This window comes from Talpa occidentalis, unplaced genomic scaffold (assembly GCF_014898055.3).
Source record: "Talpa occidentalis isolate TD23 unplaced genomic scaffold, MPIMG_talOcc4v2.1 talOcc4.3, whole genome shotgun sequence".
NCBI classification, from domain to species: domain Eukaryota; kingdom Metazoa; phylum Chordata; class Mammalia; order Eulipotyphla; family Talpidae; genus Talpa; species Talpa occidentalis.
The window spans coordinates 124,298,245-124,324,804 of record NW_023603184.1 but is presented as its reverse complement, the minus strand read 5'-3'; the positions used below and the strand labels follow the sequence as shown (position 1 = coordinate 124,324,804).

The 26,560-nt window shown below is 35.5% G+C and overlaps 1 protein-coding gene across 1 annotated transcript in view; it reads left to right on the top strand.

Moving 5' to 3' along the window:
• Positions 1–26,560, top strand: part of C2CD6 (C2 calcium dependent domain containing 6) — a 98,406-nt gene that overhangs the window by 13,200 nt on the left and 58,646 nt on the right. The window contains exons 5-13 of the mRNA XM_037523840.2: positions 2,217–2,339; positions 5,597–5,641; positions 6,786–6,854; positions 8,758–8,837; positions 14,692–14,838; positions 18,354–18,459; positions 19,615–19,681; positions 20,659–20,702; positions 21,806–22,099. Coding sequence (XP_037379737.1) covers positions 2,217–2,339; positions 5,597–5,641; positions 6,786–6,854; positions 8,758–8,837; positions 14,692–14,838; positions 18,354–18,459; positions 19,615–19,681; positions 20,659–20,702; positions 21,806–22,099 — 975 coding nt within the window. The remainder of the gene's footprint in view (positions 1–2,216; positions 2,340–5,596; positions 5,642–6,785; positions 6,855–8,757; positions 8,838–14,691; positions 14,839–18,353; positions 18,460–19,614; positions 19,682–20,658; positions 20,703–21,805; positions 22,100–26,560) is intronic.

Genomic DNA, 26,560 nt, shown 5'->3' with positions numbered 1-26,560 from the left:
ATAGCTGATATTGGATTTACTCTTACGTTCTAAACTATAAAACTGAGTGAAATATATGAAGGGATTATTTCCTTGTATTTGACAATGAAAATTAGCTAGCTACACATTTATAACAAACTTTCTGACTGGCATTGATTCTGCACAAGAAAGTATAACCCAAGCAGAGAGTGGCATGAAAGACCCCAAGGAGCCAAAACAATCTTGAGAAAGAAAAGCAAAGCAATAGTATCGTGTACTTCCTGATTTCAAACTATATTACAGAGTGATGGTGTTCAAAATAGTATGGTATGGCATAAAAATTAATCCACTGATCAAAGGAACAAAATAGCCCAGAAATAAACCCATATTAGCTGACCCAAATATGTTGGCTAACTAAAGACAATGTAGGCAAGAATGTAAATGAGGAAAGGACAATGTCTTCAATCAGTAGTGTTGGGAAAACTGGGCCACTGTCTTAAAGCCTACATAAAAATCAATTCAAAAGGATTACAGATGTGAATATAAGACCTGAAATAAAATCCTAGAAGAGAGCATGGGCTAGTTCCTTAATATCAGCTTGGATTTGACACCAAAAGCAAAGTCAACAAATATAAAAATAAAGCTGTGAGACTACATCAAACAGAAAAGTTTCTGTACAGCAAAGGAACCCATCAAAAAAATGACAACACAAGCTACAGAATGGGAGAAAATACTTTCAGATCATATATCTGATGAGAGGTTAAATCTGATATAGGTAAAGAGTGCATAAACTCAATAGCAAAATGCCAAATAATCCAGTTAAAAAATGAATAGAGGATCTGAATAGACATTTTCCCAATGAAAACATATAGATGGCAAATAGGACATGAAAAAGATGCTCACTAATCAGGGTAAAGCAAATGAAAACCTCAATGTGATTATCACCTCATACACATTAAAATGGCTATTATCAAAAAGACAAGAAATAACAAGTGTTGATGAAGCTGGAGAAAAAGGAACACTGTGCAGTGTTGGGAATGTAAATTGGTGCAGTCTCTATGGAAAACAGTAAAATAAGAGTTACCATATGATCCGGCTGTTCCACTTTTGGGTATTTGAAGAAAGCAAAATCACTATCTTGATATCTGTTCCCATGTTCTCTGAAGAATGATTTACATTAGGCAAGATGTGGAAACAACATAAGTGCCCAGTCACAATGAATTTTAAAATGAAATATGAAAAAAGAGAAATCCTGCCACTTGAACAACATGAACGGTTATCTTTGGTGCATTTTGCCAAGTGAAATACAAAGGAAGACAAATACTTTTGATCTCACTTATATGTGGAATTTAAAAAGAAAAACCAAACTCAAAAATATGGAAAACAGATTGATGGGTCAAGAAGGGGGAATTGGGGAGTAGACACAGTGGGTGAAGGGTAGTCAAAAGATAAAACCTTCCAGTTATTTAATAAGTCCCGTGGATTCATTATACAACAATTATGGTGACCATAGTTAACAATACTGTATTGTACTGGAAGTTGCCAAGAGAGTGGGTCTTAAAAGTTCTCATGAGAAGAAAATAAAATTTGTGACTGGGTGATGATAGGTTTTAACTACACTTATTGTGGTCATTATTTCATAATATAGACATATCAAATCATGTTGTATACCTAAAAGCAATGCAATGTGATGTGTCCATTACATCTCAAAAAAAATGTAAAGGCTTTTATAATGTTGGAAATGTGGAGGCAATGGGATTATTTTCTAATTAACAAGAAAGTGAATGTTAAAGGTCACATAATAATGGCATTGTGTTACAGAGTTCACGGATGGGAGAGAGTTTCAAATTGAGGCAATGGTTTAGATACAGACTGGAAATGATGTTGGATGTCTTGATATTGGATGTTTGCATCATCTAAAATATTTGGAATTGATATGGGTATTGGATTACCATTGATAATATAACAAGCAGAATATTGAGGCTGGACTTTTGTGTAGAGCTTAAGAGAATGTAGGCGAAGTGTTTTTTTTTTAAAAGATTGTTATTGACATTAGATGTAATGTCCATGCTTTTTGTTAGCATTAGGGTATATGTTACTGTGTACTGGAAAGATACATAAGAACATACAAAGATAATCATTATATATACACTTCTTGTCATATAGTTTATGGATGTATTCATAAATTACATATGAAATTCAGACTGAATTTAAATCTCTTTTCATATGCATCTTTTCACATCTATATTGATATTAAGGTTCCTAGACGTCCAGATGATGAGCGGAATAATATTTACTTATCACTAATGCAGTCTGAAAATATACACAGAGCTCCTATCTTTCTAGGGAGTGTTCGGGTACACCTTTATGAAGTGATTCAGGTATGTATCAAAGTCATTTTTCCTCCTTGAAAAAAAAAGTGAAAACCACATTGTCCGATTCGTGTCTGTTGTTATTGATTATATCTGATACTTATATTAACTGCCTTCAAACTCATGTGCTTAGAAAGCAAAATCTCCCTCTGGCTTACAAAAAAAAGTCTGCAACAGCATAACATTTTTGAATTTTTATTTTCTGAAAGGGCAATGATACAATCTAAAAAATTAAGTGTTTTGTTTTGTTTTCTGAAGTGTTTTCAAAGCATGACTCAAACCACAAACTGTCTCCCAGTTAGCAACACAAATTTCAGTTCAGTTGGTTAATCCTTAGGTGGCCTCCTTGCAAATTGCCCTGTACAAGTGTTGCTTAATGGCCAGCCAAAGGTTTGAACAGAGTTTACAAACATATTTGGTGGTATCTGATTGTGGTTTTAATTTGCAATCCCTAGTAGCTAATAATGTTCATTATTTTTTCATGAGGACTTTTAGATTTATTGAATTATTTCACTTTTTCTGAAGTGCTTATCTAGGTACAACAAAATATATAGCTTACTGCCCAGACTCCACCACAACTGATAATGAAAGATAATGGATAATTTTATCATCTAGAATGGTTCTAGCCAACAATCTGTGTGATCTCTAAAGCCTGAGCTGTATTCAGTATTTGTGTTCCTGGGAGGGGTAGACTGTAGGCCATTTCATTAGTTCTAGAACTGCTAACAAGGACAGATATCCTTATGCAGACTAGTAAAATCTAGTGCTTAGATGAGTTGGCCAGACACAAACTACCAATCACATTAGAAGCAAGGAGGGGCATTTAATTGCAGTTATCCTGTGGGCGTACATTGAGAGGACACGAACATTGTTTATGATTACCAGTTAGTATCAATTGCTTTCTAAATGTAAATTGGCCTGATTATGGAGGACAAAGACCTTGAATTGAATTAAATAAATCATATAATAGGTTTTGTACAGATATATAAAAAAGTCGATGTGTTGTTTGTATCACTAATTCTGTGTTCCTTCCAATCTCTGATATGTCTTGGGCTCTCCTTTGAGGCACTGGGATAAGCCAGAAACATCAGCAAACGATTAAGGCCTGGGGTCTAATTAAGGCATATAAGTATATTGGAGTTCATAGTATTTGTTTTCATTATAAAAGGTAATGTGATTTTTTTTTAAGACTTGGGATGAATTATAGTGCCAGTTGTGCTCACTGGTTTGACTATCGGACCCTTACCAGATGAGCCTAGGACTAAGAGATAAATTTAACATTTAGGCAGGAACATTGTAATTAAGAAAGGCAGTAGAGAATTTAGAATTGTAGAAAGTTGTTAGAGTAACTCTCCCTAGAGATGACACTCACTGTAGGTATACCTTTGGGTGATCTGCACATCACACCCCACTCCTCCCCCATCAGATGTAGCCTTGTAATTTGCTTTGGCCAGAGCAGAACCATATTCAGACTGAGAGCCAAAAGCTCATTGCTGCACACTGAAACTCACCACTGAGCTCAGGGAGGGCACCTTGAAAACTCAAGTGGATTTAGATGAAATGCATTCAGATTAAATATTTTAATTTGCCCAAATGAAAAAACTCGACTGTGCAAATCTCAGTGGAACCTCCAAAATTAACTCAAAGACATTTAAAATAGAGGTGTAATGGAAAGTTTAATTAAAGATAGGTAGATTAAGCAATAAGTTGCATTTTTGTCAAAGGGATAGGTAGATTAAGCAAAAAAAGTTTCGCTTTTGTCAAAGGGAAACTGTCAAAAGCAAGAAGTTGTAAGAGCGGGTTGATAGGATCACTGAGGAAATCAATTTGTTATTTATGGATTTTCTGAAAAATCTTGGAAGTTTACTTGAAGAATGTATATGAGGTGCTAATTTTGTATGCCTGTAATTGTACCACCACCTAAGTGACTTCCTTCATTATAGTGTGTTGTACAAGCAAGCACAGGCAGGTTGACTGTCGATTTCAGGCAGACAGATAAGGAGAGTCCAGAAGCCCTTGGCAGATTTTTCAGGCTTTGATGTTCTCTCAGGGAACCAGGTGCGCAGGCACACCAGTATGGAGGCTGGCATGCAAGGAACCAGGCACAGGCTGGGCAAAGGGGAGGCAGGCAAGCAACTGAGCCTCCCAGGCCCTGCAAATCTTTACACTCTTTATCTGGGCTCTCTCTGGCATCGTACGTGGTCTCGCCTCTTCTGTAGTCACTGCCCTCGTCCTCTCCTAGCCATTCTCTGGTAGCCCTCTTCTATCTGAGTGACACGGCCCCAGTAGCCCAGCCTCGAGGCACAGGTGTCCACAGTCAGGCACCCATGCCTGGCACCCATGCTCCCAAGCGCCTTTTGCGTTAACACAATCAAGGCCACAGGTGATAGCCACAGAGGCTAGTGGCATTAAAAAGCCTGATTAATCCATTTAACCTAAAAATGCCTCATCAGGAATTGAGAGTGCCCGTTTAAATAGATTTACTTTTTGGGGAGGACAGAGAACATACAAGCCAGGTACCAAAGTTTTCACTAAAAGAGGATTAATGTTCAGAATGTCTGAAAGACATGCAAGATAGCATGAGACTTAAAGAAGGAAAATTGTATCTACCTGAAATAACATGATGAGGAAGCATCATAGAAGGTCATAGAAGGTCACTCCCTGACCTTGAGGTATGTGAGCATTCACTCAGGAGAGCAGCGTCCTTTAGTGGTGAGCTATGTCCCAGGTAGAATAAAGGACAAATGTTCAGTGAATTTTAAGAATATTTATCAAGCAGGGAGTGGGGATTCCAAGAGCTACAGTGGGAAATGCTGGGGAGAATGGGAATGATGGGATGTTGGAACAGCTGGGTGAACTGACAGCAGAGCAGAGGTGACCAAAGATGGTTAACAAGGATATTAAAAGTTTACCTAATTAAGATTCCAATAGTCTTGGAGATGAGAAAGGAACTCTCATCTGTTGGGAATCAGGTCCTCTTGCAGGTTTATGTTTAAGTAACCTCCCAAAGGTAGTACAGGCATGATGAAGCCTCTGATATTTCCAAAATGGTCCGCTGTAACTATTAGCGTCATTTATTTCTGTTATATGTATCTAGAATTTTCATTGTCTTCCAAATATTCATTATATTTGTGTTTTACCTCTAAATTCATATGTGCATTAAAAATTATCACTGATATTTTTAAATTTCTGAGATGGTGTAGATAATATACAGATGACTCCACGAATGATTTTGTATTTAAACATTTTTATTATTTTTTTTCTAGAAAGGATCCTTTACTGAAGATCTTCAAGTGTACAATAAAAACACAGTAAGTACTTCACTAAAACTTTCAACATTTTTTGCATATGCTTAACATATCATATATCTTGACTCTGATATTGTTTGTAGCATACCTGTTTTTATTCTTTTTGTTACCCTACAAGTCACTGCTGGCATTCATGGAAACGTACTAAATAGAAAGCAGAGTATCTGCTCACAAAACTTTCATCTCCAGCCCCTTTTAAATGCTATCTTACTGGCAAAAGATGAACAAGAACATTAGAAACCATTAGGTGAGAGCAAAATGCCCCAGTGCTGGTTTGACTGCGTAGCCCTGCAGCCTCACTTGCCGAGTGGAGGAAATGCCTTTTTCCTGGAGGAATTTCTAAAAAGATGCTTAGAGCTTTTACTTAAATTCCTTTTTATGTACTTAAGATTTATCTTTTATGTACTTATCTTCTATTAGAGAGGCTTCTGCCCATAGCCAAACCAGGGACAACAAGCATGAAAAACAGAGTGATGGACATTTGAAGTTAAAACCTCACTTCACTTAAGAACAATGTGGAGTGCAGAAAGAGTATCACTTTTCTTTTCTTTTTTTTTTTTAAATATTTATTTATTGATTGATTGATTGATTTATACATATATGCATACAAGCACTGGGTACAGTCAGAAGCGTGGGAGGGTGAGAGAATTCACCAGAGCCAGAGCGGAGAGCAGAACAGGCAGAAGGACCGAAGCACACTGCTGAGGGGAGCAGCAGGCGGCAGGAGAGGTCTGCGCGCCATCTGGGACCCTCCTCTGGTGGCCGGGGAGCAGCCGGGGATCGAACCGGCGCCGCAGAGGCCGCGGGCAGCTTCGCAACCCAGCGCTCAACCGCTGCGCCACCGGGGAGGCCCAGAGTATCACTTTTCTAAATTAAAATTATACCTGAAAATGTAAGTGGAGGTGGAAGAAGTTAGTAAGTACTTTAAGTATATATGTGTACATACACTCCTATGTGCACATACAATAAAGTATGTATCTCAGCACAGTCCTATTAACAATTTTAAATAGATGTTTTCCACATTTAAACTTTTAATATTAGCTTTCACATTTCAGAAACTTTGTTTTTCTGACTTAGAAATCTTCTATCACATCACCATTAAAATATCTTTCTGATCAAATAATAAAATTAATTGCCAAATGTTTAGTTTGTCTGCAGACTGGAGGTGGAATTTATGTTCTCATATGGAAACTTTGGTTATGGATATTCACACCAGGTTAGTTTCCCTTTTAAAAATTATTTTATTACAGCTCATCAGTTCATTAGCTTCTGAGTCTCTATCCTTCTAGTTTTATAAATTTAAATTTTTTTTAAAGATTTATTTATGCATACAAGAGCTGGGGTACAGGCCAGAGGTGTGTGTGTGTGGGGGTGAGAGGATTCACCAGAGACAGAGTGGGGAACAGAACAGGCAGATTGACCGAAGTACACTGCCGAGGGGAGCAGTGGGTGAGCCAGGAGAGGTCCGCTGCGCCATGTGGGTAGCTCCCTGGCAGGGGGATCGAACTCATGCTGCGGTGGCTGTGGATAGCTTCATAGGTTGTGTCTTAACCCCTTGCACCACCAGGGAGGCCCAAATTTAAATGTTTTTTAAAGAATTCTTTCTCCAGCCTAAAGAAAATTAAGACTTTACCATTACTTATACATTTAAAATGATCTTACAAAAGATGTTTATTATAATAAAACTTGTTTTTGTGTGTGTGCACACATATTCATATAACTTTAAAAATTTATTTACATATTCAAGAAGTGTGCATGGATTTTTATAGCTAAAATACCTATTAAAATAGGATCATTGATGATATTCAGATATATTTTGTATTCTGATCACCTTTACTCCCTTTATTATTGTTTCAACATTTGGTATTACTTGAATCCTCCTTAATTCATGAAGTATTATGCCCAAAGAAGATATTTTACTAGTTTTGATTCACCCTTTTAAATTCACTACACATAGCAATGCTGCAGTGAAAATATTTTACAGTAACATATGTGCTTTTTCTTTATGTCCTTATAAGATTCCCAGAATGGAAATTGTTGTCCAACACAATGACCTTTTCAAGAATTGTTCTAAAAAAGTAGTGCCAATATATATTCTTACCAAGTGTTTAAATGAATTTCAGTACCCCTAGGGTATATCAGAACTTTGGGATTTTTATAAATCTGGCCCATTAGTGCTTTTATATAAGGGAAATGACCCTTAACTTTTGCATATAATCTTTCATTTCTGGCTTTTGCTATTTTTTATAGTTGTGGGATTTTTTTAAATTAGAAATTGAGGGTGTGTTACCTGAGTTTTATTAAATAAGTCTACTGTTATATTAACTGAGAAATCCTTGTAAATGTATTTTAAAATTTTGCCTACGGTATGTCATAATGACATAAGTAAGTCAGAAATAATACACACAAGAAAACCACTACACATACACTTGGTTTTTTTCCCCCTTCTTTACTTTGATTTTTCTTTCTTTTTCTTCTGCCTGTTTTCTGTGTTCTCTTTTCATGAATCAGGCCTTAGGGGACCTCTAATTGTTTTGTCCCTTATGTGACAGTTGTATCTTTTGAGCACCAACTTTAGAGGTAGAGTTAGTGTCTGACTATAACAATCCCATTCTTAGGGCTCAATGTTTTCAAATAAAATTGGGCAATTATTATTTTAGGTAGGTGGATTTTCTACTAAGAACATAGAACAAAGGTATTATGTGGAAAAGAATGGTAAATGTAATAAAAGTTCAACTCCATTATTTTCAGCAATGTAGTGAATTTTACTTACCAATCATAATAATATAAAGGAGTACTACATTGGATGCAGATAATTTTGCATTCAAATCCTGACTCTCATGGCTATTGGGTAACCTTAAACATATGGCTGATGTTTAGTATTATCTGCAAAATATGTCGTTAGCTACCTCATAGGATTGTTCAGAGGATGAGATAAGATTTAAGATATGTGATTCTTGGCAGATATATAGTACTCAGTGAATATTCATTCTCTCTTCTTTCCTCTTCTCCTCATATACATCGTTTAAGGCTATTCCACATATCCTGGGGGTAGTGGTATTAGGGTAAAATATAATTGTAACTAAACAGCGTTAAGACATACTTACTGTTTTCTTCAGTTAAAACCTCTTCAGAAAATGATCGAGCGATCCATGTTTCTGAATATTGCACCACCTCCAGAAAGAACAGATCCTGTAACGTAAGTATTTGAAGTCTTATACCATAATCTGCTCATGTGGCACTTAACACATTTAATCCATTGATAGCACATTTTTCTTTTCTTAAAACATGACTAGAATGTTTTAAGACTCTGAAGTAAAACAAGCAAAGAATTGTTTGCTTAATAAGGGGGGAGAAATATATAGTTTCTGCATGTAGTAGTGGAGAAAGGAGGTGAGGAGAGCTAACAATAAGAAAAAGGAAAGAAAGAGTGCCAATTTCATGACTGAAAGAGGGAAAGGAGGGGCAGTCTGGTGAATGATGGCCAATGAGATATTCCTTTTGTAGGAAGCAGGGAAGGACTTTTAAGATTCAGGTATCTAATAGTTGTCATTTTTCTGTTACCCCAACTTCCACACACACTAATTGTTGCTTTGAAATCTTCAGCAAAATATCTATGGTCAAAAAATTCTTTAGCAAACTGAAAATAACTTAAGATGCAGTGTCTACTGTTCTTGAAATTTCAACAGTAAAAATAGATCAAAGAAAAATGAGCACCCGAGAAAGAGACTTAATCTACAGTGCTATCAATAATAAGAAATGGAAAAATTCTGAAATGGGATGGAGTGAATTAGACATAGTATATAAAATTATTTTCTGAAGTACTTAACTGTCTTCTTGTCTCACCAATATTGGGTATTATCATTAAAAATAAACTTAGTCCATTTGATAATTGGTGATTTGTTGAAATTAAGTTGAATGTTTTTCTTGTATTATTTCCTTACCTGTCTGTTGATTCAGTAGCTATTTATTGTATGTCTGTTGTACTCTCAAGGTATTGCAGATATAAAGATAAATGAGATCTGGCCCCTCTATCCAGGCTCACAAAGAAAACATTTAAAAATGAACTAATGCTTATCCTGCTAAAACTCTTTCAAAAAATTGAGAAAGAAGGAATGCTACCAAATACATTCTATGAGGCCAACATCACACTAATGTCAAAATCAAAAAAGACAACACAAAAGAAAACTACATATCGGTCTCCTTAATGATCACTGATAAAATCCTCAATAAAATCTTAGCAAGCAGTATCCAACAATATATCAGTATCCAACAGTATACAAAAAGAATTATGCACTATGACCAAGTGGGATTTATTCCAGGGACACAAGAATGGTTCAACATCCAAAAGTCAATTAATGTAATTCAACACATCAACAAAAAGAAAAACAAAATCCATAGGATTCTATCAATAGATGCTGAGAAAGCATTTAATAAAGTTCAACATTCACTTACCATAAAGGCCCTGGAAAAACTTGGGATAAAAGGAACATATCTTAATAAGAGCCATATATGCCAAACCTACAGTCAGTATCATTCTCAATGGTGAAAAATTGAAAGTCTTTCCAATTATATCTGGAACAAGACAAGGATGTCCATTCTCACCACTGCTTTTCAATATAATACTAGAAGTACTAGTTAGAGCAATTAGGCAAGAGAAAGATGTAAAAAGAATCAAGAAGTAACGCTATAACTATTTGCAGATGATAGACTAGAATCCCCCCCCAAAAAAAAATCAGTGACAAAAACTAATAAAAAACAAATCAGTTCTGTAAAGTAGCAGGTTACAAAATCAATATACAAAAATCATTAGCCTTACTACATGCAGACAGTCTGAAAAGGGAGATAGTAAGAAAGCCATTCCATTTACAATTGTACCCCCCCCCCAATTAAATGCCTGGAAATAAAACTAATAAAGAAGGTAAAAGAACTATACATAAAAATTTATAAAATATTGTTAAAAGAAATAAAAGATGCCCAAAAAATGGAAAGATATTCCCTGCTTATATACCAGAAGAATGAACATTATCAAAATGGCCATCCTACCCAAAGCAATTCCAGTAAAAATCTCAATGACATTCTGCAAAGAAATGGAACAAATATTGCTGAAATTTATATGGAATCACAAAGATCCTGAAGAGCGAAAGCCCTTCTGACTAAAAAGGGAAACAATGAAGGCATTATACTGCCAGACTTCAAACTATACTACAAAGCCATAATAAAAACGGCATGGTACTAGAATAAAAACAAACTGACCAGTGGAATGAGTTGAAAGCCCAGATATGAAACTTCACATATACAGTCAACTAATCTGTGACAAAGGAGCAAAGAATAAATATTGGAACAAGGAAAGTCTCTTCAATAAATATGCTGGGGAAACTGGACTGTCACATGCAAAAGAATGAAATTAGACTATCTCAGACCACACACATGAATCAACTCAAAATGGATAAGAGCCTTGGATGTAAGATTTATAGAGGAAAACATAGGCAAAATACTCTGTAACATAAACTTCAGAAACATCTTTGAGGACTTGTCTCCAGAAGCAAGGAAAGCAAATGAGAATAAACAGCTGGGACTACATCAAACTAAAAAGCTTTTATACAGGAAAAGAGACAGCAACCAAATGAAAGATACCCTACTGTATGGGAGAAATACTTGCACACCATATATCTGATAAGGAACTGATAGTAAAGATCTACAAAGAACTTACACAACTCAACAAAAACAAAGCAAACAACCCAATCAAAACATGTAGAAGCGCTAAGAAGACATTTCTCCAAAAAAGAAATGCCAGTGGCCAACAGGCATATGAGAAAAATGTTCAATATCCCTTATCAGGGAAATGCAAGTCAAAACCACAGTGAGATTTCACCTTACACCTGTGGGAATGGCCCATATTAAAAATAACAAACTACAAATTCTGGCAAGCTTGTGGTAAAAAAGGAACCCCTTTTGCACTGCTGGTGGGAATGCAAACTGCTCCAGCCACTATGGAAAACTGTGTGGAGGTTCCTCAAGCACTAAAAATGAACTCATGATCGAGTGATTCCGCTCCTAGGAATCTATCCAAAGGACACAAAAACACTAATTCAGAAGGAAACCTGCACTCCTGTGTTTATTGCAGTGCTATTTACAACAGCCAAGATATGTCCCAAAACAGATGAATGGATCAAAAAGTTATGTATGTAGAAGGAAATATAGGCGAAACACTACGGGACTTGCACATCAAAGACATCTTTACAGACACATCACCCAAAGCAGTGATAGTGAAGGCAAAGATAAACAGCTGGGACTACATCAAATTAAAGAGCTTCTGCACAGCAAAAGAGACAATAACAAAAACAAAGAGAAACCCCACCAACTGGGAGAACATTTTTGCACCCAACACTAATGATAAAGGACTGATCACAAAAATCTGCAAAGAGCTGATGAGACTCAGCAACAACAAAGAAAATAATCCAGTCAAAAAAATGGGCAGAAGTGCTAAAAAGAAACTTCTCTGAAGAGGAAATGCAAATGGCCAACAGACATGAAAAAATGTTCAACATCACTTGTAATCAGGGAAATGCAAATCAAAACTACCATGAGATACCATCTTACACCAGTGAGAATGGCACATATTAAAAAAACTAGCAACAACAAATGTTGGTGAGGGTGTGGGGAAAAAGGAACTCTTCTGCACTGTTGGTGGGAGTGCAAACTGGTCCAACCACTATGGAGAGCTGTGTGGAGATTTCTGGACCTACTAAACATAGAGCTTCCATATGATCCAGCAATTCCACTCCTAGGTATTTACCCAAAGGACACAGAAACATCAATTCCAAAGAGCACCTGCACCCCTATGTTTATAGCAGCACTATTTACAATAGCTAAGCTTTGGAAACAGCCCAAATGCCCAAAAATAGATGACTGGATCAAGAAGATGTGGTACATATATACCATGGAATATTACTCAGCATTCAAAAAAGATAAACACATGCAATTTGCAGCAACATGGATGGCGTTGGAAGGGATCATGCTCAGTGAAATAAGCCAAAAAGAAAAAGAAAAATACCGGATGGTCTCACTCATAGCAGGAATCTAGAAAACTTAAATAAGGAACCAGGAAAATGAATATAAGAAAGTGAAAATCAAAATCAACAAAAGACTATGAACCAGAGACACTTTTTGGGGGTGGGGGGCGGGAGGGGAGGGATTGGGGTCAGAATGGGGGGTTTGCAATTGTATGGGGAATATAAAAATAAAATTTATTATTTAAATAAAAAGAAAAAAAAGAAAAAAAAAGTTATGTATGTACACAATGGGATACTACTCAGCAATCAAAAAAACATAAACTTATGCTATTTGCAACAACATGGATGAGGTGGGATTATGTTAAGTGAAATAAATCAAGAGAAAAAATAAATACTGGATGGCTTCACTTATATGCAGAGTATAGAGAAACCAAATTGTCAGGAAAAGATGAAAGACAAAACTTGTAAGCTGACCGTAGATCAGAGATATACAGCAGAAAAAGGGATGGAGGGGAAGGAAGAGGGGTCAAAACAGGGGAGGGAAAAGCACAAGGGACTGTGGTGATGGATCACAGATGCTTTGGTGGTAGAACTATGGGGACTACACCAAAGGAGAGAAATCAGACTGTCCAAAAATTAACAATGATGTAAGAAAAAACATTATAATAAATCTTTAAATCCAGTACGTCCATTTCTAGTAGAAAAAAAGGACAATGATAGTCATGGCTTGATCTGGCAATAAACATACAAAATCACCATAATATTTATAAGAAGCAAAGATCTGAGTGACTGTGTATATAATACTTTCAGGTTTTAATAAAATAGAGAATATAATATTGACTGGGTGCTCATGTTGTAGGGCAGAATCAAGAAAGGAAAGGATGAGCTCACAGCTTCAAATTCCAAGATCAAACATTGCATAAATGATCTGAAAAGTCTTGTATGTGGGCCCGAAGGAGATTTATTTCCTGTAGGCACAGGACTGAAATGACTGAAAATCAAATCTAGAATTTTATCATATCATTACGCCACTGAATTACAATGCAAGTTGACTTCCCAACCTCACAAGCTAAATACTGTTGAAATTAAGGAACTGATTGAGAATAAGTGGGATCCTGAAAATTGGAATGAGAATATTAGGAAATACCCCGATGAAGCTAGGGACATTGATTCCTAAATTCTGATCTATTTTCTTTACTAGTGGAAGTGACCTCAGCAAAAGTGACATCACCAGTTGTAACAGCCATCACAGTGCTTTTCTCCATCTGAGGGGATTAAAACTGCATTGCTTAGGAAAACGTAATGGCCTCCTCCGAGGAAGTCACCATGCCAAACAATGTTGACCCTCTGCAGGACCCATCCCCACTTCCTTTCTTTGCTTCTACATTTTTAACCAGATTCAAGTCCCATCAGTGATGTACAAAATGTGATCCATGAGGAGATGCATTACACTCCCAAAAGAACTACTTGAGCTTCCTAATTTATAGAGACAGAAATCTAGGGAACATGTGTGGAAATAGATATTAAGGATGTGGGAGATTGGTGGAAGGAACATTCAAGTGGGATCAGGCTAAATTTATTGATATGAATTCACTAAGAAAATTATGCATTTAATGTTACAACATGGGGAGATAGGAAGGGCTCTAAGTTTGTTTGGTTTATTGACTGCGTGAGGACCCAAAGGTGGCCTACAATGAGCGAGTTAGAAATACCAGATCTTCTTTAGCTTAATGTAAAGGGTTCTACATTAGAAGGGATTTTAGGGCTTAGGGAGATTGGAATGTTAGAATGGATTTGTCACTTAATGTCTACTCATTTGCCTTGGGCGGCTCCAAAACACACCTTTCACCATGACTATAAGCAATAAATTTGTCAGGGGAGCCCCCAAATCCTTTAAGAACTCTGTGATTGCTCTTCTCAGTAGTCTGAACCTTACAGTTACTGATGAGAGACTACAATAAAAAATGATTCAGTGATACCTGCACTGAATTTAGAAGTTACTTTTATAAAATTTCAACATTTATTACCATTTTGCAGAAATGTTATTATACCACGGTCAGTAGAATATCCAGCATTCTTATCCCCAGACTTGAATGTTACTGTTGGGCTGCCACCTGTAGTGTCCAAAACCAGTCAGCCATCTGTCCCCCACCTTGAAAAGCTTCAGCAACAACCTCGGGAAAGGTAAGAACAAAACAAAAAAATTTTCTAATTTATGTGCTGGCTATTAATTTTTTTTTGCCTTGAAACATGGGCTTGTTATTGGTCCAGAAACCTTCATTGCAGTGATATTTCATGGGTTCAGAGGTTATTCCTGAATTTTAATTATCATATTTAGGTGTTTGTTTTAAAAAGTCAATGCTATGGCAAGAAAAAAATGAGAATTCACTTATAATATTTGCTCTGCTTTTTTCAGTCAACAATATATCCCACATGCCTCTTATGCTCATTTCTCTATTTCCCTTCCTTTTACCCTGTGTTTCAGTCTAGATCTTTTCTTTAGGCCTATCTTATAATTCACTGATTCTTTCTTCTTCTAATCTTCCATTACACCAATTGAATACTTCAATTCGGTTATGTTCCTTCTCAGTTATGGAATTTTTCTTTGTATTATAGTTTCCACTTCTCTATCAAAAAATCCAGTCTTATCTTTTAATTATTTGATAATTGCTGTTTCAAAGTTCATCTCTGATAACTCCATTGGACTGCGTGTAAGTCTATTTCTAATGTCTTTTTTCTCTTAGATTTTAGATAAATCTTATACTCTTATATATGCTTATTTTCCTTAATTTCTAGATACTTTATTTTAAAATCTGTAGACTTATTTGAGGCTTTTGATTATATTTTTTAGTTAATTTTTTTATAAAGATTTATTTATTCATGCATGCAAGAACTGGGGTGCAGGCCAGATGTGCGGGAGAGTGAGAGGACTCACCAGAGACAGAGCAGGGAACAGAACAGGCAGAGTGACTGAAATACACTACTAAGGGGAGCAGCGGACGAGGCAGGAGAGGTCTGCTGCACCATGTGGGATTCTTGCCGGCCAATCGGGATGGAACCAGCGTTGCAGAGGCTGCAGACAGCTTCACAGCACTGCTCTCAGCCACCTGTGCCACCAAGGGGAGGCCCTGCTTATATATTCTTATACAGAAGATACACCTTTGTATATGGCAGCCAGCTAGGCTAGTGATACTAGCAATCTCAAATTGCCTTAATTATGATTGAGATTGAAATTATTTGGGCTTTAGCATTAGTCTTTTTCTGGTTTTTTCTTAATCTTATTATCAGGACTGGAAGAACTGTTTAAGGAGGTACTTTTGGTGTATAACCCTTTAATATCCAACTAGGTGTTTACTGTGTCTTCTCATCTTTGGCAGGATCCAAAATCTGAGTTCCCCCATCCTTTTATATCTATCTCCAAGCTCATCTCCCCCCTCCATTTTATTGAATTACAAGTCATTCACACAATTATGTAATTTTGAAATTACAACTTCACACCTTCATATGTGAATATTTAACTCACCTTCCATCAAAGCCTTAGTGCCAAGATATAGTCACATTCCCTCCCTATCTTCTCCTTTCTCCTCTCCATCCCCTCAGATAACCATTATATTTTCCCCTAAATCTAAGAATTATTTTTTTTAACCCCAGCTAGAGGTCGAACTCTTTTATTTTTTTAATTTAAATTTTATTTAAGAATTATTTTTGGGCCTCCCCAGTGGCGCAGCGGTTGAGCGCTGGGTTGTGAAGCTGCCCGCAGCCTCTGCAGCACCGGTTCGATCCCCGGCTGCTCCCCGGCTACCAGAGGAGGGTCCCACATGGCGCGCAGACCTCTCCTGCCGCCCGCTGCTCCCCTCAGCAGTGTACTTCGGTCCTTCTGCCTGCTCTGCTCCCCGCTCTGGCTCTGGTGAATTCTCTCACCCTCCCGCACTTCTGACTGTACCCAGTGCTTGTATGAATAAATAAATAAAAATAAATCTTTAAAAAAAAAAAGAAGAGATAACTGGGTATTTGTTTCAAAAATATCAGATTTAAAAAAAAAGAATTATTTTTGTTGTGTTTTCTATTTGTTTATATTCCACAAATGAGTGAAATTGTCTTTCAATTTCTGCATTATTTCACTTAGCATAATCACCTCAAGAGCCAAAGGCACTATTTCATCCTTTTAATATCTGAGTAGTCTGTTGCACGATTTTTTATCCTGGCTTAGAGTCATGGTTGTTCAGTTTGATCATTCACAGAAGTGGAAGTTCACTTTTAGTTTTTCCCATGAATCCTTTGTATTTACCTACTATTGGAATGAGCAAAACCCAGTTACAACTGCTGTTCTCAAACTGGTCCGGTTTTCTTGTAACTACCTGTTGACTATTTTTCTTAATCTCAGGTTTATCAGATGACCCTTTTATGCCTGTCACTTTTATGCCTTCCGCATACTGAAACTAAGAAGGAGGTGCTTACGAGTGCGTACACACACACACATGCACACGCACACCCGCACACATGCACACACACACATTGTTGTAAATGTTTCTATAGAATTTTGGGTCTGCTACCTAGATACTCTTGAGTGTTTTTATGTAGAGCCTTGAAAAGACTCAATTTCTATGGTATTCCTACTGCCATTGTCTTCTCTGGACTCCCCTCTTTTGCTAAATTTTCATATTTCTATAATACTTTATAGTGTTATATGGGGGAATTTATTTAAATAATCATATGATCTATAAATAACAAATGTTTTTTTTTTATTCCCAATCCTTACTCTTCATTTTTGTTCTGTTCCTGATCTTTAAACAAGAGAAATATTTATATAGGTATTTTTGGACTTTGCCAAATGCTCTTTCACTTTTAATATACTAAGTTATATTTAGATTATAATTTTCTAATTTTCTAAAGATACCCTTTTTCCCTGGAATAAACTCAACTTATTTGTGGTATATTGTCTTTTATCATTTTATTTTTGTATTAAGCCATATTTTATTTGTAACATTAGCATCTAGGTTCATGAGGATGATTAATCTTTCTTTTGTTGGAATGTTCTTATTATCAAAGTCATAGTACCCTCATGAAATGAATTGATAATTACTCTTTTCTATTTAATTCTCATCAATTGCATCTTTAGATTTAAAGCCTTTTGAAGTTTCTTGGATTAGAAATGCCTATTTTTTCATTTGTTTTATTGTGGGAGATATCATATATGCGCTGAATAATTTATAACATAAAATATATACACATAGTTTAAATAATGAAGCGATATGTATTGAATAATATATGTATAGATATATGATCAAGTAATATATGTGACATGTTTTACATATGCTTGAGAGATATACAAATATTTTAAAAACATGTTCTAAAACATTTATATATAATTTAAAGATAATAAGACCATTACCTAGATATTCACAAATCAGGTTAAGAATATCAGTAATGTGTTTTATGTGCTCTTCAGAGATTACATTCCTCTCCTCACCTTTCCCATGTAACTTCTACCCTGATTTTTGTTGTAATCATACCTTTTCCTTTGTGTACCTAAGTGATATGTTATTGGCTTTCCCCTTTTTAGAACTTTTTTAAATGGATCATACTGTTTGTATTCTTCTGAGAATTATAGTCTATATATTCTTGTGTCACTTTTTAATAGCTATAATCTATCTAGATCCTTATATAAGTATAAATTTATAATTGATTTATTCCTTTAGGCTTGAAAAAATGAAGAAGGAATATAGAAATCTGGGTACTTGGAAAGAAAAAGTTAACTATTTAGAACGTATTCTTACCCCAAAATTGGAACATAAAGAATCTGAGGTAATTAACATGTTTTCCCTTACATAGCTTTCAATACTTTTTGTTTTTAAAAAAGATTATTATAATTGAAAGTGAGGATCAGAATTGCTTATTTGTTCTCAGCATATAAAATGTCATTCATGGTTCATGTACTTTCTTATTTGATAATTGACATTCAATACATGTTGATTGATAACTTATGAAAATTCGTTTATAGTGTCTGTGCAATATATTTCACATACTAGTCACCCGTTTACAGTATATACTTCAGCGACCTTTAGTCTAGTCATGAAACTGCACTCATTGCTATAATCAATTTTAGAATATTCTCATTACCCTTAGAAGAAGCCTCACACCTTAGCCAATACTCTCCAAATTCACCATTCCCCCAGGCCCTGGGCAACAACTAAAAACTAGATGTACTTTTTGTCTCTATAGATTTGTTTATTCTAGATATTTCATATAATGAAATTTTTTAATATGTAGTCTTTTGTGGCATACTTCTTTCATTTAGCATTGTTCTTTTTTTTTTTTTTAATAAAGAAAGGAGTCAGGATTTCTTTTTTTTTTTTTTTTAAGATTTTATTTATTTATTTATACAAGCACTGGGTAACAGTCAGAAGCGCGGGAGGGTGAGAGAATTCACCAGAGCCAGAGCAGAGAGCAGAACAGGCAGACTGACGAAGTACATTACTGAGGGGAGCAGTGGGTGGCAGGAGAGGTCTGTGCACCATGTGGGACCCTCGCCCAGTGGCCGGGGATCAAACTGGTGCTGCAGTTAATAAATAAATCTTTTTTGTTTATTTATTTATTTACACAAGCACTGGGTACAGTCAGAAGCACGTGGGAGGGTGAGAGAACTCACCAGAGCCAGAGCGGGGAGCAGAACAGGCAGACTGATGAAACACACTGCTGAGGGGAGCAGCGGGCACGGCAGGAGAGGTCTGCGAGCCATGTGGGACCCTCGCCGGCGGCTGGGGATCGAACCGGCACTGCAGAGGCCGCGGGCAGCCTTGCAGCCCAGCGCTCAACCACTGCACCACTGGGGAGGCCCAAAATAAATAAATCTTTTAAAAAAAAAAAAAACATTAAAAGAAGATATAAAGGCAGAGAAAAATGTTTTAGTTTTTTATACATTATCCGAACATATTTTCCTTCTTTCTTTTCTGCTTCTAGGAAAGTATTACCAGTGAGGAATTTGAAAAGCAATATAAAGAGATGTGGGAAGATTCTGCAACATCAGGTTAAGAAACTAGTTTATTTCTATATTTAATGTTAAGATAATTAAAAATAGTGTGGTCACATTACAAGAAAATGGATTTCATTTTGTTAGAGAATAAGTATGCCTTTAATTACAGTTTTGGTATACAGTATTTATTTTATAACATGCCAAAGACAGGCCCAATAAGAATTATATTTATTTTTTAATTCATCTTTGCTCCTTTAAGAGTACACACAAAAATGGGGCCTCCCAGGTGGCACAAAGGTTAAGATGCAACCTATGAAGCTGTCAGCAGCCTCTATAGCACAAGTTTGAACCCCTGCCAGGGAGCAACCCACATGGCACAGCAGACGTCTCCTGACTCGCCCTCTGCTCTCCTCAGTAGTGTACTCCAGTCCATCTGCCTGTTCTATTCCCCACTCTATATCTGGTGAATCCCCCACACCTCTGGCCTGTACTCTAACTCTTGTAATGCATAAATAAATAAAAAAAGTACACACAAAAAAAGTTTAAGTCTCAAATATGATCTATGAAAAGGTATTTTTGCTAACATTGTAAACTAAAGCTGTTGGTCTCTTTTATGTAGTGGCATGAGGAGAGACAGGAAATAAATTAGTAGTCAATTTGAAAGCTTACAACTTTATTCTAGTCTCCTTTTCCAATCACAACCCCATCACTGGCCATCGGTGATTTATTTCCTCTTGACTGTTGATAAAATATAGTCTATACCTGTTCTTATGTCTTACATGAGTGGATCTGAAATCTTATCACAATGTTTTCATTTTATTTCCATACTTGTTCATTTGCCACTCCCCCATATTTCCAGAGATTCACCAACCTGTTTTTACTAAATATTTATGTTTAAGCAGCTGCTTTGATTTAAATTGCTCTTTGTTCTTCATGAGAAAAATTACAATAGTATTTTATTAGTATACATACATATAAATTGTGTTTATAGTTTTATGTATAATAAAATACTCCTATTAATTTCTTAACAGATGTCCCTCTTTTAAAGGAAGAAGCTAAAACTGTTCCAAGTAAGGTAAGTGAACTTGAAAGAGAACTTCTAATAGTCACTAGTTTGTGAAGAGATGACATATTTATTTTATAAATGGAAAGAAAAAAGCACTCAAGTTATTCAGGTTTTCATGATTATTTCTGTTATGGCAATTTCTGTATTGTATTGTTACAGAAAGTTAAGTTAAAGTACACTCTTCAAAGGGAACTTTCAGCATGTAATATTCCTTTAAATAACATTTAAAAATATACATAAAGATTAAAAAAGAGGAAAACAAGAATAAAAAAGGCATAAATTCTGTTTAATGTTCTTGGAAATGGATGCCAGAGATCTAACTACATTCTTTACTCTTTCTCATCTAAATCTTTTAACGTTATAAACTTTTATGGGGTAATCTATTTTATAATAGAAATAAATAAAAATTCAAGTTCATGTAATCCTTGCTTCTCAGCTAACTTTACGGAAGGTACTTATTCTGTAAAGCAGTAGATCATTACAAACACAAATCAATAGAGTAAAAGATTCTTCAATACTTCTTAGCAAATAATAGTTAATTATTTCCACCCTAGGTCAGTGATTCCCAAATACCAATTGAAGATTCAGTATGTGCTGCTTTCCCCAATCCAAGTAATTAGAGAAAAGTAGACACTACAGAGAAATTTTCATACAACTACATTTAGCTTGACAGCTGTCCTTTATTTTACAATACTGTTCCTTGTACTGTTTTTGTCATTAACATTTCCTTTATGATATATTGTGATTTTATGATATTTTTCTTTGTTATTTTGCTATTTAAAAAATTCCTTTATTATCTATTAGTGACACTATCATAAAATGTTAAACACCTCAGTTTTCTAAGATGTCGATATATAAAATCTTAATATTTGAGAACCACTGCTTTATAAAGCAATATGATCATTTTTATGGATAATATTCTATAGCCCATGGTTTTAGGCAAGGGAATTGCTCAACTCTTTTAATAAGGAATGCAGCAATTTACCAATACTGCTGGTAACTGATTATGATAATGGGTAGAGGTTACAGATGAATATGTCTAGTTTTATTCATTTTACATATTTTCTAGTCGATAGAATTTAATCGGTAGCTTGTTTATTGACGTTTTCTAGTTACCAGAGAATGATGATAACAAAGACCAGACTTCACCAACTTTGAGCCAGTCACCTGAAAATAATTCAGATGCTCTTGCTCCTGAAAGTGATGAATCAACAAAACAAACAGACACTCCACCGTCCACTATTCCTGACATAATAGTAACCAGTGAGAAGATAAAACCTTTAGAGGAAGACTTATCAAAAGCCGTACCAGATGAAAAAACAAATGAAGTAGTAGTGCCTCCGCCAGAAGAAAGTATGAAAACTAGCGCTCCAAGTATTATGGAAAAATTCTCATCTCCATCAGAGGTAAAGTTGAAAAGTATCTATATAAATCCAGGTAGAATAAAGAAGAGGGACTTAGATTCACCTCTGACAAAAATTAGGGGGCAAAACAACAATCTGAGCTTACTTAGAAGGAAGAGGACAAATGTTGTCTTCCCAGAATCAAAATCAAATAGTAGCTTCCAAAACCAAGATCCAAAGGAAGACCTTGAAGTAAAGCTATCCGTCCTCGTATTAAAAGTATAAGACTAGGAAAATCAGAATAATTCATTTTGAAAAAGAAACTAAAAATAAATAAATTGAAAAGGCATTAAAATGTCTCTGAGTTGAAGTGTGTCTAGTATATTAAGCCCTACTTCTACTGATAAAGTAAGAAGGGGAAAACCTTGGAAGAAAAAGCAAAGTGATATGGGATACCACTAACACAAACTAATTTCATGGATTGGTGAAAAATTTGGCTGAAAGTATAACAACAACAACCAAAACTATATAAATTCTAAGGAAATTTAAAAGTCTGGGAAGTTTTATTAGTGGAAATTTTTTTTAATTTTTTTATAATAAATTTTATTTTTATATTCCCCATACAATTGCAACCCCCTTATTTTGACCCCAATCCCTCCCCTCCCACCCCCTGCCACCCATAGAGTGTCTCTGGTTCATAGTTTTTTGTTGATTTTGATTTTCACTTTCTTATAGTTATTCATTTTCCTGGTCCCTTATTTAAGTTTTCTAGATTCCTGCTATGAGTGAGACCATCCGGTATTTTTCTTTTTCTTTCTGGCTTATTTCACTGAGCATGATCCCTTCCAGTGCTATCCATGTTGCTGCAAATTGCATGTGTTTATCTTTTTTGAATGCTGAGTAATATTCCATGGTATATATGTACCACATCTTCTTGATCCAGTCATCTATTTTTGGGCATTTGGGTATAAACATAGGCATTTTGGGCATTTGCTATAAACATAGGGGTGCAGGTGCTCTTTGGAATTGATGTTTCTGTGTCCTTTGGGTAAATACCTAGGAGTGGAATTGCTGGATCATATGGAAGCTCTATGTTTAGTAGGTCCAGAAATCTCCACACAGCTCTCCATAGTGGTTGGACCAGTTTGCACTCCCACCAACAGTGCAGAAGAGTTCCTTTTTCCCCACACCCTCGCCAACATTTGTTGTTGCTAGTTTTTTTAATATGTGCCATTCTCACTGGTGTAAGATGGTATCTCATGGTAGTTTTGATTTGCATTTCCCTGATTACAAGTGATGTTGAACATTTTTTCATATGCCTGTTGGCCATCTGCATTTCCTCTTCAGAGAAGTTTCTTTTTAGCTCTTCTGCTCATTTTTTGACAGGATTATTTTCTTTGTTTTTGTTGAGTCTCATCAGCTCTTTGCAGATTTTTGTGATCAGTCCTTTATCATTAGTGTTGGGTGCAAAAATGTTCTCCCAGTTGGTGGGGTTTCTCTTTGTTTTTGTTATTGTCTCTTTTGCTGTGCAGAAGCTCTTTAATTTGATGTAGTCCCAGCTGTTTATCTTTGCCTTCACTATCACTGCTTTAGGTGATGTGTCTGTAAAGATGTCTTGGATGTGAATATCACATCAAAGGAAATATATTTCCTTCAATGTATTTTATGGTTTCAGGTCTTATGTCTAGTTCTTTAATCCATTTTGAGTTGATTTTTGTGTATGGTGTGAGGTAGTGGTCAAGCTTCATTCTTTTGCATGTAGCGACCCAGTTTTCCCAGCACCATTTATTGAACAAACTTTCTTTGCTCCAATGCATAGTCTTTGCTCCTTTGTCAAAGATTAGTTGACCATAAATCTGTGGGTTTATTTCTGGATTTTCTATTTGATTCCATTGGTCTGTATGTCTGTTCTTGTTCCAATACCATGCAGTTTTGATGATTATGGCTTTGTAGTATAGTTTGAAGTCTGGGAGTGTGATGCCTCCATTCCCTTCTTTTTTTTTCAGGAGAGCTTTGGCTATTCGGGGTTTTTGGTGATTCCATATGAATTTCATCAATAATTGTTCTATTTCTTTGAAGAATGACATTGAAATTTTGATTGGAATAGCATTGAATCTGTATATTGCTTTTGGTAGGATGGCCATTTTAATAATGTTTATTCTTCCAATCCATGAGCAGGGGATGTCTTTCCATTTCTTTGTGTCTTCTTCTATTTCTTTTAACAGTGTTTTATAGTTTTCTTTGTATAGGTCCTTTACCTCTTTTATTAGATTTATTCCCAAATATTTGATTTTTTTTTTGTTTCGATAATAAAGGGATGGGTTTTTTATTTCTTCTTCTTCAGATTTATTGTTTGTGCATAGGAAGGCTACTGACTTTTGCGTGTTGATTTTGTATCCTGCCACTTTACTGAACTGATTGATGAGTTGAATTAGTTTTTCTGTGGAGTTTTTGGGGTTCTCTATGTATATTATCATATCATCTGCAAATAGTGATAGTTTGACTTCTTCTTTTCCTATTTGGATTCCTTGGATGTCTTTCTCTTGTCTTATTGCTCTGGCTAGGACTTCCAGTATTATATTGAAAAGCAGTGGTGAGAGTGGACATCCTTGTCTTGTTCCAGATCTTAAGGGAATTGCTTTCAGCTTTTCACCATTGAGAATGATAACTGGCTGTTGGCTTGTCATAGATGGCCTTTATGATGTTGAGGTATGTTCCTTGTATCCCAAGAATTTCAAGGGCTTTTATCATGAATGGGTGTTGCACTTTGTCGAAGCTTTCTCAGCATCTATTGATATTATCATGTGGTTTTTATATTTCTTTTTGTTGATGTGTTGGATAACGTTGATTGATTTTCGGATGTTGAACCATCCTTGTGTCCCTGGAATGAATCCTACTTGGTCGTGGTGAATTATCTTATGGATACATTGTTGGATTCTGATAGCTAAAATTTTATTGAGAATTTTTGCATCAGTATTCATTAGGGAGATTGGCCTGTAGTTTTCCTTTTTTGTGTTGTCCTTGTTCGGTTTTGGTATTAGTGTAATGTTGGCTTCATAGAACGTGTTTGGTATTGTCCCTTCCTTCTCAATTTTTTGGAAGAGTTTGTGAAGGATAGGCACTATTAGTGGAAATTTTAAATAAAACTGTAATCTTACAGGAAATAGCATGTTCTCCCTGTTACAGTCCGCAGAGTTCTAATGAGAATGACACAAATATAAATTTAAAGGTATACCAGAATGAAACTTTCTCAAAAATGGCAGCTATTCTACTCGCATCCTGACATCTTGGCTGAATCACTGTTAGCGGTATCTCAGGTAGTGTCACCATGTATCCTGGAGAGTAGGTGAAGAGTTTGAGGTCTAAATAAGTCTCTGCCTCTAAAAGCTTTAAAATTGAGCACCTACATCCTCTTGGGCACCTATTTCCTCATCTTCTTAATGGTAGATCAAACTAGGTAACTTCTAAATTCCCCTCCACATTTCAAAAGGTTTCATTTTATTAAATACAATTTTATTAAAAATGTATTTTTATTCACTATAGCTAGGGAATAATTCTTGATTACCTAGATCAATAACCTGACCCATGTAACTTTAAAAGAATAAGATTTCTTGCTTTTACTGATTGTGAAAGTATATAGTCACTATAGAAAATAAAAGCATGAAAGAGAAAATAAAAATAGTTGTAATTCTACTGCCACATTTAACAATTGATTTCTTCTTAGTCTTTGTTTTGTGTATAGAGACATGTTTTGTTTATTTTAAAACCTTAGATTGACTCTGTAATTTCATATTTTGTTTTTTAGAAGTTAACATTATGAGCATATTACCTAAATTATTTAAAAAATTGCAAATGCAGAATATCCTTAAATATGAATATGCAGTAATCCTTTTAAACAATTTCTACATTGTTAGACATTATGTTTGAAATTATTATCCTTTTACTTAACTATTCGCATCTGTTAGTCATTTCTCATATATTTATACAAATGACATTGACAAGTTGCTCTCCAGAAAGATTGTGCCACTTTTCATCTCTCTAATTTTGGTATTTGAGTATTAATTTCTAAAGCAATGATTAAAATGTTTTCATGCTTATCAGTGATTTTGATTTTTCCCTTCTATGAGTAGACACAAATCACATCCTTTGTCCATTTGTAGTCTATTGAGGACTTGGTGTTATTTAGGTTTCATAATGAGCTGTTTTTACTATAACGATATTAATTATTTGTATATTTATGGCACTTACTTTTTAACAGTATGTAGTTTTTCTTTGAATTTCTTTATTGGTCTTCCACAATATTTACTTTCCCTTTGATAATTGAGTTATTTATTGCTGCATAACAAACCACTCCAAAATTTTAAAACTAACCATGTTATTATCTCTCAATATTATGTGGGTCGGCTGTACTTTGCTAGGCAGTTGTTCGCTACAGTTGATTTTAGCTGAGCCTATAGTCATCTTAGAGCTTGACTGGACTGGTACACTGACAGTAGCTCACTTACACATATGATACCTTGATGG